This window comes from Sylvia atricapilla, chromosome 3 (genome assembly GCF_009819655.1).
Source record: "Sylvia atricapilla isolate bSylAtr1 chromosome 3, bSylAtr1.pri, whole genome shotgun sequence".
NCBI classification, from domain to species: Eukaryota; Metazoa; Chordata; class Aves; order Passeriformes; family Sylviidae; genus Sylvia; species Sylvia atricapilla.
Window position 1 is genome coordinate 2,944,505 of NC_089142.1, and position 13,833 is coordinate 2,958,337.

Consider the following 13,833-nt stretch of genomic DNA (forward strand, 5'->3'; position numbering starts at 1 on the left):
CCTTTCCAAGCTGACCCGTCCTGGGACCCTGGGAATTAGGGATTCTGGGATTCGGGGATTCTGTGACCAGTGCTGTGCAGTCAGAGCTCGGTCGGTGAGTGCTGACCAACAGGAGAGCTGCAGAGGGACTTGGGACAAGAGCATGGAGTGGTAGGAAGAGGGGGAATGGCTTCCCACTGCCAGAGGGCAAGTTTAGATGCGATATTGGGAAGAAATTGTTCCCTGTGAGGGTGATGAGGCCCTGACACGTTTCTCAGAGAAGTTGCGGCTGCCCCATCCCTGGCAGTGTTCCCGCCCAGGTCGGACAGGGCTCGGAGCAACCGGGGACAGTGGAAGGTGTCCCTGCCCATGGCAGGCGGTGGGATGCGATGAGCTTTAAGCTCCCTTGTCCCCCAGACCTCTCCGTGTCGCGGTGTCCCCCGGGCACCGCCCGCCCTCAGCCCCTGAGGGGCCGCCGCGCCCCTCACGGCGGGTGACATCACGCCCGTGTGACGTCACCGCCCAATCCCGGGGGCGGCCGCCGCTGACGTCAGGCCCCGGCCCCGGCGCGAGCGCCCGCGGCTGAGGGAAGGGGCGGCGGCGGCGGGAGCGCGGGGTGAGAGCGGGGTGAGCGCCGGGCTTTGAGGGGACTGCTTTGGGGGGGACTGCTTGGGGGGACGGCTTTGGGGGGACTGCTTTGGGGGGACGGCTTTGGGGGGGACTGCTTTGGGGGGGACTGCTTTGGGGGACTGCTTTGGGGGGACTGCTTGGGGGGACGGCTTTGGGGGGACGGCTTTGGGGGGACGGCTTTGAGGGGACTGCTTTGGGGGGTCTGCTTTGAGGGGACTGCTTTGGGGGGACTGCTTTGGGGGGACTGCTTTGGGGGAATGCTTTGAGGGGACTGCTTTGGGGGGACTGCTTTGGGGGGACTGCTTTGGGGGGACTGCTTTGGGGGGTCTGCTTTGGGGGGACTGCTTTGGGGGGACTGCTTTGGGGGGACTGCTTTGGGGGGACTGCTTTGGGGGGACTGCTTTGAGGGGACTGCTTTGGGCGGACTGCTTGGGGGGACTGCTTTGTGGGCACTGCTTTGGGGGGATTTGGGATCGCGGGGCCGCTCCGCTCCCGGCGCGGCCGAATGAATGAGGTGGGGGAGGGCCGGCTTCCCCCGGCACCGCGCGGTCCGCTCCTCTGGGGACACTTTGGGGACACTTTGGGGACACTTTGGGGACGCTTCTGGACCGGGATCGGGGCGGGGGAGGCGGTTCGGTGCTCGTGGCACTTTTGTGCCTCACCGCAGACTGGCTGCGGGCCGGGCGGGTTTTGTTCCTGCCCGTCACCCGCACCGGCCTCTTGGCTTCATCAGCGGAGGCTGTGCCCGGTGTAGTGCCAGGGAATCGGGGAATGGTTTGGGTTGGAAGGGACCTTAGAGAACATCCAGTTCCAACCCCTGCCATGAGCAGGGACACCTTCTCCTGGACTAGGGTGCGCCAAGTCCAGTCCAGCCTGGCCTTGGAGACTTGCAGGGATGGGGCATCCACAGCTTCTCTGGGAAACCTGTGCCGGGCTCTCACCACCTTCACAGCCAAGAATTCCTTCCCAATATTCTCTCTAAACCTACCTTTTTTTTTTAATGTTTAAAGCCACCGTCCCTTGTCCTGTCTCTCCATCCCTTGTCCCCAGTCCCTCTCCAGCTCTTCTGGAGCCCCTTTAGGCTCTGGAAGGGGCTCTGAGCTCTCCCTGGATCCTTCCCTTCTCCAGGTGAACACCCCCAGCTCTCTCAGCCTGGCTCCAGAGCAGAGGGGCTCCAGCCCTTGGAGCATCTCCGTGGCTTTCTCTGGATTTGCTCCAGCAGCTCCGCTCCTCCTGCTGTTGGATCCCAGATCTGGAGACAGCTCTGCAGGTGGGGTCTCACCTGAGCGGGGCCGAGGAGCACAATCTCCCCCTCCCCTGCTGCCCAGGATACATTGGACATTCTGGACCAATCTTCCTTACCTGCCTTACCTGCACGGGGAGTTTTACCCTGTTCAGCAGCTGCGTGATCTCTTTTTTTTTTTTTTTTTTTTTTTTTTTTTTGGGTTTTTTTGTGTTTTTTTTGTTTTGTTTTGTTTTGTTTTGTTTTTTTTTTTCTTTTGTTTATTTTTGGTGGCTGAGGTCAGGTTTCCAGCGAGTCCCTCCCGGCTCGGGCTGACGTCTTCTCTTGGGAGGCTCGGCCAGGGGCTCGGCCTCGTCGCCGGCCGTGCGTCACCCCTGGGACAGCAGCCCTGCCTGTGTGTCAAGGTTATTTCAGCTGAGCTTGGCCACCAGCTCCCTGCCAGAGGGAACAGCTCCAGCCTGCACACCCTTTTACACCCCCCCTGGCAAGGGACACCGGCAGAGACGCAGTGTCCCAGCCTCGGGGGGCTCTTGGAAGCCTGTGATATATTTGGGCTGTCCAGCTATCCAGGCAGCAGCCTCTGGGGTTGAGCTGAGGGTATCCCTTAGTTGTGGCAGCTTGAGTGCTCCCAAATGCAGGGATCTGATGGAGTTTCCCCTTGGCAGCACTTGGGCACCAGAGAAGCTTTCCCATGGGCAGCGTGGCTTGTGCATCATCTTCTGGATTGCCCAAGGAAGGTGCAGTCTTTCTCCTCAAGCTCTTGATACAGTTGGGAAAATTAGAGGGGCTTCCCAATGCATGAACAAATCTTCAGGTGTGAAGCAGAACTGTGGGGTTTGGAGCCAGATGGGATCTGAGAACTTGGAGCTCAGTGTGCTGGTGTGGACCATGTTCCCGAGGATGCGGTTGGGAATCTGGGAGATCCTGTGCCCTGGAGAGACCCTTGATTTTCTTCGAAGGGAGAAAGTTCTGTATTCTTTGGTTTAGCTCCCTGGAGGGGCATCCTGTAGCATCCCAGCAGCTGTGCAGCCCCAGAAATCCTGTAGGAGCTCTGGGGTTTGGTTTGACTTCTCTTTCCTCCCTCTCTCCCATTTTCTTTGAAGCTTGTAGTGGGACTTTCCAGACCAATCCCATGACTTTTTTATCTTTCTTATCACTGTGACATTCTATTAATAACTATCTTACAAGAACTTCTGGTTTCCATAAACATTTTTGACTTTTATGTGAGCAACAGGTGTTGCTGCTTATGTAACACCTTGGAAACCTCGCAGAGGATCAGCAGCTGGCAGTTCACTCACTAAATGTCATTTTATGAATGTGTCTTTTTTAATTTTTTTCTTGATTCCCTCTTTTCCCTTTCCCTGTGCTTTAATCTTCTTACAAACCCCAGAAATTTCCTGCTATCCTGGAAGATTATTGAACACTGGAACACGTGTTTGCTTTCTACTAATCCTTTGCACTGCCACTAATTAGTTTAAAATCTGTCCTTCAGCCGAGGCTGGCTGGTTCTGAGATGTGGAGGAGCTGCTTGTGCACCTTGTGCACCTTTTCCCTTCCTATCCCAAACTTTCAGACACTTCAAAATCAAGCAAGACAGAAATCAAGCAGCCAGTGATATCCTTGGCTGCTGCTGCTGCTCTCACACACACTTTTTTTTTTCCCTAAGGTGTGGGACAACTCCTACTCTCTGCCAGGTTTTGATTGGCTTTCCAAAGAGGCAGTGTCCTATAAATTGCCTTCTCTGCTCTGCTTCTGCCTTATCACCAGCTGAGGGCCAGGTGAGTACAGGAGAGGGGAAATTCTGGCTGCAATTCCATTGCCTAATCCTCAAAATTAGTGTTGATTGTTGATTTAAATCAGTCGGGTGGGGGAAATAACTTTGTTTCAGGATAAAACTTCCTCATTTTGCTGACACTTTCTGATATGGGTTTGAGTTGGTAAATGAGATCAGGGACTGAGAAACTTTTCAGAAGGGGATATGGGAGGGGAGTTTGAAAATATATCATGAAATCATGGAATGGTTTGCATTGGAGGGGACCTTAAACTCATCCTGTTTCATGGGCGAGGACACCTTCCACTATAAATTATATCTGTGTATTATATAGATATTTTTTTTCTCTTCAGTTCCCAACAGAACAGAAGAATTCCCCTTTAGGATAATAAAAAGGGAAGCCTATGAAATTTTAAGTGATTTTACTTTAGTTAAACTATTTCTTTTGTGTGTGTTCAGAGCTGCTAATAACTCCTGGAAGTTATTTAAGATGGGAAACTTGGATCTAGCAGAATGGGCTTTCCTGTCTGAGTTGCTTTTGCAAGTTAATCACTGCGTGGGGCTGACTTCAGCTATTTGGGGAAGTTTTTTTAAGGCATAATATTGATTTCTTTATATATCTGTGCATTTATGGCAACTATAGTAGCCAGTCACACCTGGATTTTTTCCCCCTTTTGTGTTTGAAATAGAAATAAATGTCATCAGTGGAGGTTTTTGCAGCAGCTCTGCTGTCTGGCTCTTTCAGTGCCTGGTATAAAATGCATTTACTGTTCTGAGTCAGACCTGGGAGTAAATTCTTAGCTTAAGCTTTTGTGGTTTCACACCAGATGTGTTTGGAAAAACCAGTCCTGTCAGTGGGAAACCAATTTTAGTCACGGCCAACTTTTGTTTGTACTGTGCAGAGCTCAAAATGCCTTTTCAGGTAGTTGGAGTGGAAATTTTTTAATCACACAGGGAGTGAATCTCTCTAAGTGCTGGAAGATTTTATTTTTCCATGCTGAAATAGGAAGGGATTATCATGAGAGCTGGTGCTTGGGTCTGTGTCCAGATGGAATTTGGATATTTCCAAGGATGGGCACTCCCATCACCTCTCTGGGCATCTCAAACTGAGCCTTTTTGATCAGTTTAAATGATTTTTTTTTGATAATAGAAATTTTATGGAGCTGTCTTGCTGGACAGTAGGCAGTTTAGCAAATCTGTATTTAAATTGCAAGACTCCCTCAAGTACCAGAAAATTCTCAGTCAGGTGACCTAAAAAGTGAAAGGAACACCCACATTAATCACTCGTTTGCTTTTCTCTGCAACTGGAATTCATCTGCAGCAATGAACTGCTGCAATTTCTTGTGGAGAGCTTCCATCTAGGTGACTCTCCTTTTCAGAATAAATGCCCCAAGAAAGGATTTGACAGGGTAACCTCATCAGACAAGTTTGAAATATGCTTTCATCTGGGAATTTACGTATTCTAGATCCTTGGGGAAGAGTTAAAAATCCTTCAGAAGCAATAAGGAAGAAATAAATGATTGCGCCTTGAGGATTTCGTTTGAGAGAATTAAATTTGCACCTCAGAAACGACCAGTTGTGGCTGCAGGTGTCATTTATTTTGGGGTGCTTTGCATTCCCTACCCCAATATGAAAGATTTGGAGAGGAAAGAACCCAAACTTGAATGCAGCCCAGAGTAAATGATAATTATGTGAAATACTTAAGGCATTTTCCTGAGGCCTGGCTAAGCCCTGCCGCTCCTCTGTTTGCTTTCTGGGTACCGTCCATCCTGAGTATTAAATCAGAGTAAATCTCCCTTTTTTTCCCAAGAGATTTCCTGCTGCCTCCTTGGCCCAGCAGCTCTTGCTGATGCAATCCTGAGGAGTTTTCGCTTATTCACAGCAGCCTGCAAAACTTTCACTCCAGACGTGGCATTATAGCAGCTTTGTTTTGTTCTGTTCTTCATTTTATGCTTAAAATCACAGCTTTGGGTGACGTTTAAAAAAAAGTTGAAATTTGAGAGTTTTACAGTGCTCTCCCTGACCATTTTCCTGCACTGTGGATATTATCCTGAGCTCACTCCAGGGAATACATTACCTCTGCTCATGTTACATCCCAGGCTGCTTCCAGCCCTTGGATGGCATCAAGTTCCTCTGGATCCCTGCGGAGTTTTCTGGGGCAACGCTTAAAAGCCGTTTAATGGGGTTGAATAACTCGTGACTCATTGTTTCTCTCTCTCTCTCCTGGCAGCGCCTGAAGGGGGAAGATGCCAGTCATCAGGAACCTGGGCAGAGCTGCCAGCCAGCTGCTGCAGAGCTCTGGCTGTGGCTGTGGGGTGTCCCTGGTGCCTGTCAGGACCATCGGGGTGTCCCCACGGCAGGTGGCCTCCGACGCCAGCTTCCACTCGGTGACCTTCTCCGAGTCGGATCATCCCCGGGTGCTAATCACAGGTCAGCATTCCTGGCACAGCTGGGGTCCTGCTTCCCAGCTGAGCTTCCCTATTGCTCTCCTCCTTCCCCAAAGAGCACAGCTCTGGAAGCAAAAATACCCAAAATATCCTGGAAGGGATGATCTTCCCCGTTGGGTGGTAAGATTGGGGCCCAGTTTTAGTTCCAGAACTCTTCTAGAACCAGTTCCTTGAGGGGGGGGAAAAAAAAAAAAAAGTAAAAGCTTCCTGACTCACTGACAAAATCACGCTAATTCTTGATGTGATGGAGATAATAATGGAATTCTATATTGTGACCCCCCTTTTTCCTCTGATTTTTGTCTCTTAGGTGGTCTTGGCCAGCTCGGGGTGGGTCTTGCAAAGCTGCTCAGGTGGGTCACCATTCCCTGGCTTGCTGTGAGTGAGGAATTCCAGCTTCAGCCATCACTTCTAGGAGCAGTAGTTGTCTGGAAAATTGTTTATAAAAGAAATCCTATTTTTCAAATGCTGTTTTTGCCTCTTGGCTTTGTAAATAACATTAATGGCTGGACTTGATGATCTTAAAGGTCTTTTCCCTAATGATTCTTAATGATTCTATAATTAAATTTTCGCCATCATTTTATTTGTACCTCCTGTGCTTGCTGTGGGTTTCTGACGTACTTTCTGCGTGTCCACTGGTCACGATTCCCAAAATAGCAGGATTTTGTCTAAGGAACTGTCTGCTGAGTTGTTTGCTTCTGGTTAAATGGGAGTATTCAGAGTCTGAGCCTTCAGAGTTTTCCTTCTTTTTCCTTCTCCTCTTCCCCCACCTCAAGCACAGTTACCTCCTTTTTATATGATATCTTTCCAAGAAGTGTGAAATGCTCCAAGAGCTCTCTCCCTGGTCCATGTCCTTGTCCACATCCAGCTCAGCTCCAGTTTATCATTTGCCCACAGATTTGGACCAAGACTAAAAGTGAGCAGACTCACTGCACTCAACACTGGGGCAGTTTGAATATTTGCTATCATTTCTGTGATATATTTTTAAATTATCCAAATAATGGGAGGCCAGAATGTGCTCCAATGCCCCCAGATTTGCGCTCTCCAACAGCCTTGTGATGATCAGCACAAGGTCACAATTTCTCTCTTCTATTTGCTTAGTTGGTATAAAAGTAGCTGCAGTTACAACAATCCCAATGGGGTTTTTTGTTGTCTGCAGGGGAGTAAATTATCCCTGGGTAAAATTTTCTGTAAGAAAAAGGTAGCAAAGTCTCTTTTCCCAGCCTATTTTCACTTTCTAAAAAATTTCTCTCTCCTTATACAGACCTTGACTGCTACCAGAAGTATTTTATCATTTTTAAAGATGCTGTGTTGATATTTAAAGGATTGTTGGGAGGTTTTTTTTTTTGTTTAGTGCAGTAACTGATTTTATTGTGGAAAATATTGTTCCTCAGCTATCGCTCCTGCAAAACAAAATAGCAACTGATGGATTATCTCAAAAAGCTGTGGACTCACTGTTCCCTGTGGGTATTTTTACACAGGAAACGCTTTGGAAAGAACAATGTGATCTTGTCTGACATTAGAAAGCCTGCAGATAATGTTTTTTATAGTGGTAAGTGACTGGGGAAGCACATGGAAAAAAAAAATCTTTGACTTTACCTCTGATGTTCATAAACTAATTATCAAAGTGATAAGTGGATTACACTGACAAGCTGCTGTTCAAACCTTCTGCATAATGCCTCTCTGCTTTGAAATCTTGCCAAGATGTTGGTTTCTTCTCTTATTCCCTTTTCCTAAATATTTCTCTGTGCGTTTTTTCACTCCTCCTTTGCCACTTTGCTGACTGGAATAACTATTTGAGGCACGTTGTGATCCTGCTGTAGAGAGAGGTGCTTTTATTCTTTTGGAGGGAGGAAGTTGGAAATGAGACTTGAAAATGAAATGAAAATTTATTATGAGGTGGATATCGAGTAGGATTTAAGATTTTTTTGGTTCTCACTGGAAACCTGCTAAAATTTTTCCTCGACATCGCTGCTTAGTGACTTATTTAGGTGGTAGAAACAGCAGCCTGAGCTTCATGCAGAATCTTCCTGACAGCCAGTTTCCCACTGCTCCCATCTCCTCCAGGTCCTTTTATCTTTGCTGATATCTTGGACTACAAGAACCTGCGGGAGATCGTGGTCAACAACCGCATCACGTGGCTCTTCCACTACAGCGCCCTGCTCAGCGCCGTGGGAGAGGCCAACGTGCCCTTGGCCAGAGCTGTCAACATCACTGGTGTGTGCTGGGTTTTCAGGGCTGAGAGCTGTGCCAGGAGAGGTTTGGGTTGGATAGCAGGGAAAGGTTCTTTCCCTAGAGGGTGTTGGGCACTGGAAGAGCTCTCCAGGGAATGGTGACATTCCCAAGGCTGCCAAAGCTCCAGGAGTGTTTGGACAGTGCTCTCAGGGATGCACAGGGTGGGGTTGTTGGGGTGTCTCTGCAGGGCCAGGGGTTGGACTGGATGATCCTGAGGGGTGCCTTCCAGCTGAGAATATTCTATAATTCCCACATCAGAAATATTCTGATAAATCCATTGTTTTGGTTTTTTCCCAGGTTTACACAATGTTCTGGATATTGCAGCTGAGCATAATTTGAGGCTCTTTGTTCCAAGCACCATTGGGGCCTTTGGACCCACCTCTCCTCGAGATCCAACTCCTGATCTCTGCATTCAGAGACCAAGGACAATCTATGGAGTCTCCAAGGTCCACGCTGAACTCATGGGAGAAGTGAGAATTTTTTATTTTATTCATTTCCTAGAAGGTCTTGGAGAACCTCACTGAAACAGGTTTCCCAAAGAAGCTGTGGCTGCTCCATCCCTAGAAGAGTCCAAGGCCAAGTTGGACAGGGCTTGGAGCAACCTGGGAATAGTGGAAGGTGTCCCAGTCCTTGGCAGGGCTTGGAATGTTCAAGGTCTCTTCCAACCCAAGCCATTCCATGATTCTATGATTGGAACATCATTGCTTTTGTAAGGTTCCTCACTCATTCTCTTCCCCATTTTTCCTTCCTTCAGACTTCAGTACTCAGGAATAGTCTGAGGTTGCTCAGAAGGTCAAATATCTTTTGGGTTTTGTTGGGAAAAACACAAAGCATGGGAAGCTGGCAAACAGCTGACTTTCAGTGTCATTTCTTTCCCTGTTTTTTTATGGCTTTGGCCTCTGTGCCGATGTGAATGGCACTGCAGAAAGGACAGTGCACAAAGCCTTGTGACAGCAGGTACACAATGACTTTTTACTCCTCCTCTCCAAAAAAAGACTAAAGCCAAAGCCTTGGGAGTCTGCACATGCACAACTTCTCTTTTGGCTTTGTAGTTATTTATAAAGAACACTTTTAAAGCTGATATTTTTATAGTTTGCTCATGTAGGGCTGAGGACTGTATTGTCCTGGAAAGTCTCACAAACTTGGGAATGTTCAGTTTTTAAACATTGTAGACCCTACATCAGCAGCATGACAATCCATGTCAAAGATCCATGTCTACTGATGTGGATGTGAGCTGGAAAAGGGCAAGCAGGGAGATCAGCTGCTAGGCAGGGAATGGGGATTGTTCAGTGATTCCTTTCCCTTCATCCCTGTCCTGGGCCAGCTCAAGGGTCATCCCGTGTCACGTTTTTCCTGTGAAATCAGTGGGTGTCACCAACTCATGGTGTGTAACTCCGTGTTTCCCTTCCCCTTCCCAGTACTACCACTACCGCTATGGGCTGGACTTCCGCTGCCTCAGGTATCCAGGGATTATCTCAGCTGATTCCCAGCCTGGAGGGGGAACAACTGGTGAGTGACAAGAGGGCTGGGGAGCACTTTTCACAAGGACATGGAATGACAGGACAAGGGGGAGTGGATTCCCACTGCTAGAGGGTTAAACGGGATATTGGGAACAAATTCTTCCCTGTGAGGGTGGTGAGGCCCTGATCTCTGGAAGAGTCCAAGGCCAGGTCGGGGGACTTGGAGCAACCTGGGGTAGTGAGTGGCATCCCTTCCCATGGCAAGGGATTGGAACTTGGTGGTCTTTAAGCTCCCTTCCAACCCAAACCACTCCTGTGATTTCATGATGAATATCACGCAGTCCTGCTGCCACATTTGAGACAGAAGACTTTGAGGTTGGTCTGAGGTTTGTTGACTGTCACAAAGTGCACAACACAAATCATACACATCCCTTATTCTCTTCCCCAGATTATGCTGTCCAGATTTTCCATGATGCCATAAAGACTGGCAAATTCAAGTGTTACCTGAGGCCAGACACCCGGCTGCCCATGATGTACATCGATGACTGCCTCAAGGCCACGCTGGAGGTCATGGAGGCTCCTGCAGAAGCCCTGACCATGAGGACCTACAACATCAGTGCCATGAGCTTCACTCCTGAGGAGCTGGCCCAGGAGGTGCAGAAGTATGTCCCTGAGCTCCAGCTGACCTACAACGTGGATCAAGTCAAGCAGGCCATAGGTTAGTATCTTCCTCCCTGGCAGCTGGTAAGAAAAAACATCATCAGGGTGAAATAAAGCCTCTTTTCCTTTTTGAAACTGACAAACTGCAGTTCAAGTCTTATGGTTCAAAATTCAGCTTCAGTAGTGATGAAACATCTCAAAGTTCAGAGAGGTTTTTCCTAGACCTCACCTTTCCTGGTTCTTTTTCTTCCCTGCAGCTGACAGCTGGCCCATGAACTTTGACGACAGCAACGCCCGCAGAGACTGGGGTTGGAAACACGATTATGACCTCCCCGAGCTGGTGACCACGATGTTTAGCTACCTTGGGTCTGACTCCAGGATTGCCCAAGCTAACTGAAATGCTTTCAGATGTTTCCAGATTTCCACAGAGGACCAGGAAGAAATGGCCGAATTTTAGTTTCTAATTTTCTGAGTCTTAGAGCATGTCAGTTACAAATTTTTGTAAGTAATGACAGAGTTGGGCAGAAATGTCCTGTAGCTGGAATGTCCTTTAGATAAACAACAGCACTGGGTGCTGTCCCCCAAACACAGCACTGCTGACAAACACAGAGTTCATGAACTTTCACACTTAACGAAAAACACCAAAAGTAGCACGCACTTCTGGCTGATGGCTCTTCAATCATTCCTGCCTCTTCCTTGGCAAACAGCATGGGATAGCATTGTCCAACCTGGCTTTTCAGGCAGATCATGAAAAGTCAAGGATAGGTTTTGCGTTTTCCTGGTGGAGGATGTTAGATTGTAGCAAGATCCTTTTTTATTCTTTGCTTACAGAAGAGACAACAGAAGAGCTGTTTCATGTTTCCAAGTTGCAGGGGGTTGTTGCAATTCTAGTTTGAAATCAAACTTTGCTCAACAGCTCCTATTTATATCTCTCTTTAGTGCTGTCTAAGCATACACTTTTCTATACCTAGGGCATACAGAGTAAGCATTCTTATAATGCTGCTTATAAATGTGAAGTGGAATAGGACTTGAATTCTCATCATGCTTTAAAAAAACCCAGGGTTTACAAGCAAAGCTCTGTCCTGTTCTCTCCAAGTGGTACTCCTTTCAGTGCAACCTTGGAGGAAGAGCTAAAATCCAAAGAGCTGTTCCATGCATGTGAGTCTGGGTGGGATTTCAGGGAGGCCAAGCCCCTGGCTGGGGTTTTTAGCAGTAATTTTGGTTCTCCCAGTTGTTTGGTGTCCCTGCACAGTGTTAGATTGCCTGGAACAAGTTTTAAAGGTGGGCTGAGGATGGAGCTTTTCTGTAGAGTCAGGTCAGCCTTGGAAATCTTTCCTGTTCGCCCCATTTTCCTTGTGCACTGTTTGTAGGTGCTTTTTATATGTAACTTATACCCTTTTATTCTTCAGAGAGGGATCCAGAAGCTGAAACCATCTTCTAAGCTACAGCTAAAGGCTGTTCTGCTCGTTGGGTTTCATGCACAGGAGATTCTGGGATGAACAAGGGAGTTTTAGTCCATGTATGAGAGGAAGACGTGTCAGTTCAAAAGCAGCTTCAGGAAATGACAAACTGGAGAGACAGGAAAGTCTTTGTAGGTAAAATACCAGTTTCCGTGGATGTGAGTTTGAGCTGAGCACCAGCCTCTGGGAGCTTTGGACTTTATTTTTTTTTTTTTTTTCAAAGAAAAAATACCTTTCATTTTCAAAATGATTGAAAATTCCCTACAGGAAACTCTTTGTTTGTTTGTTTGATTTTGTTGGGTTTTTTTGGTTATTTTTGTCTTGTATACTCCAGTAGTGTGTGTAGGTAGAAGCATTCAAATTTGGTTTTTTGGGTTGTGGGTTGTTTTTGGTTTTTTTACCTACAACTTGTTTGCTCTGTTTTCTCTGATGGTGCTTTGGTGGTTGTGAGTCTGTTGTGTTCTCTGTAACCCTGCCACGATCAGACTTTTGTCTCTTTGTGCAGGACTTCTGCAGGGAATATGTTTCCTCACAAAAGTAACCTTCCAGTGAAGATTCTGTAGTGAAACCCTGTTATTTGAAACATTTGTTACACTTGTATCTCTTGGTTTTGTACTTATTTTATCCTTTCATCTGTGGGCATAAGTAGGAATTTCCCAGGTATCTAAACTCAAGGGTCTCGGCTGTTACAGAAACATTTTTATATTGTTTACGTTGCTGAAAGGACAAGATTTTAAACTTTGGCCACTGTTGTAACTCTCAGGTAGCTCAAGTATTATTGTTGGCCCTGCCTTCACACCCTGTGAGGAGAGACTGGCTGGGCTTTGTCCTCTGCCCTGCCCAAAGGGATGGGATCCAGACTGGATTATCTCTGGAGCCAGCAGATGAAGGGCTGGAAAGGAACTGAAGTGTTCTTGTCCACTCCTCAGTGCCTCTGTTCCACCCTCAGGAAGTGTAAAATAAAGAGTTGTTGATGAGTCTCACTCCATTTCCTTACATCACTCAAAGTCCTGGGGTCTGATCCCCTCATCCTCATTAGCAGCTCTAGTTTCATTGGAGCCAATGAGAGTGAGGAGCAGGAATGTTCTTTCTATTGAAACACTGTCCTTGGTGGTGGAATTACACAAAAGCCTTGGAACAAGTGTCACAACAAAGGTGAAATTCAAACCTGTGGCATTTTGAGCAGTTTTGTTTTTCCTGTCAAGATGTTACTGGCCTCATTTAGGAGCAGCCATTTTAGCAACTCAATTATTTTTTTAAAATCTGAAATATACCATGTTCCAGTAGAGAGTGGTTCTGGAGGAAACTGTGGTAACAATCAGGGAATGTTATTAAATGTGTCTGCATGGTCCATCTCCCGTTTGAAATTCTCATTTTCAGTCTCTCCAATGATCTGTATATTTTTTCCCCCATGTCTTCCACATTAATTTCTCTTGTAATGATGTCACTTTTTTTTTTTTTTTCTGCATTAAACCAACTTGATGTGGTACAAAATACCAACCTTTTGCTACCAGAGTAGCAGACTTCCCTTGTGACGCTTGAGCACTGTGGCTGTTAAATTACCTATTCAGGGAAAAAAAAAAAAAAAAAAAAAAAAAAAAAAAAAAAAAAAAAAAGAGTAAAAAAAGGTTGTTAAGAATATTTTTTGATTTTTGCAACTGTTGTTAGGCATCACCCACAACTACTTTAATAAAATCCTATGCAGATGGATCCTGGGTGTGCCATCCTTGGCTGGAGCAGTGCTGGAGCTCCTGGCCAGTGATGATGGAGCCAAGGGAGCTGGAGAGGGACTTGGGACAAGGGGGAATGGCTTCAGACTGCCAGAGGGCAGGGATAGATGGAATATTGGGAAGAAATTCTTGGCTGTGAGGGTGCTGGGGCCCTGTTGGGTCCCTGTTTCTGTGTTTGAGCAGGTCCTGCCTCCAGATGTTGCGCAACCTGGGGCAGCAGG

At 47.1% G+C, this 13,833-nt stretch overlaps 1 protein-coding gene across 1 annotated transcript; it reads left to right on the forward strand.

The window, feature by feature from the left end:
* Nucleotides 1–474: 474 nt before the first annotated feature.
* Nucleotides 475–13,382, forward strand: LOC136358680 (L-threonine 3-dehydrogenase, mitochondrial-like). The gene is made up of 10 exons (XM_066314619.1): nucleotides 475–595; nucleotides 3,519–3,630; nucleotides 5,854–6,053; nucleotides 6,378–6,420; nucleotides 7,549–7,619; nucleotides 8,135–8,284; nucleotides 8,600–8,772; nucleotides 9,721–9,811; nucleotides 10,211–10,480; nucleotides 10,680–13,382. Exons 3-10 carry the CDS (start codon nucleotides 5,870–5,872, stop codon nucleotides 10,817–10,819), a joined length of 1,122 nt encoding a protein of 373 aa, XP_066170716.1. The 5' UTR covers nucleotides 475–595; nucleotides 3,519–3,630; nucleotides 5,854–5,869; the 3' UTR covers nucleotides 10,820–13,382.
* The last annotated feature ends 451 nt before the right edge of the window (nucleotides 13,383–13,833 follow it).

Coding starts and splice junctions, on each gene's coding strand:
- LOC136358680 (XM_066314619.1), top strand. CDS start 5,870: ATGCCAGTCATCAGGAACCTGGGCAGAGCTGCCAGCCAGCTGCTGCAG. Junction 6,421..7,548: donor GGTCTTGCAAAGCTGCTCAG/GTGGGTCACCAT, acceptor ATTTTTACACAG/GAAACGCTTTGGAAAGAACA. Junction 7,620..8,134: donor AGATAATGTTTTTTATAGTG/GTAAGTGACTGG, acceptor CATCTCCTCCAG/GTCCTTTTATCTTTGCTGAT.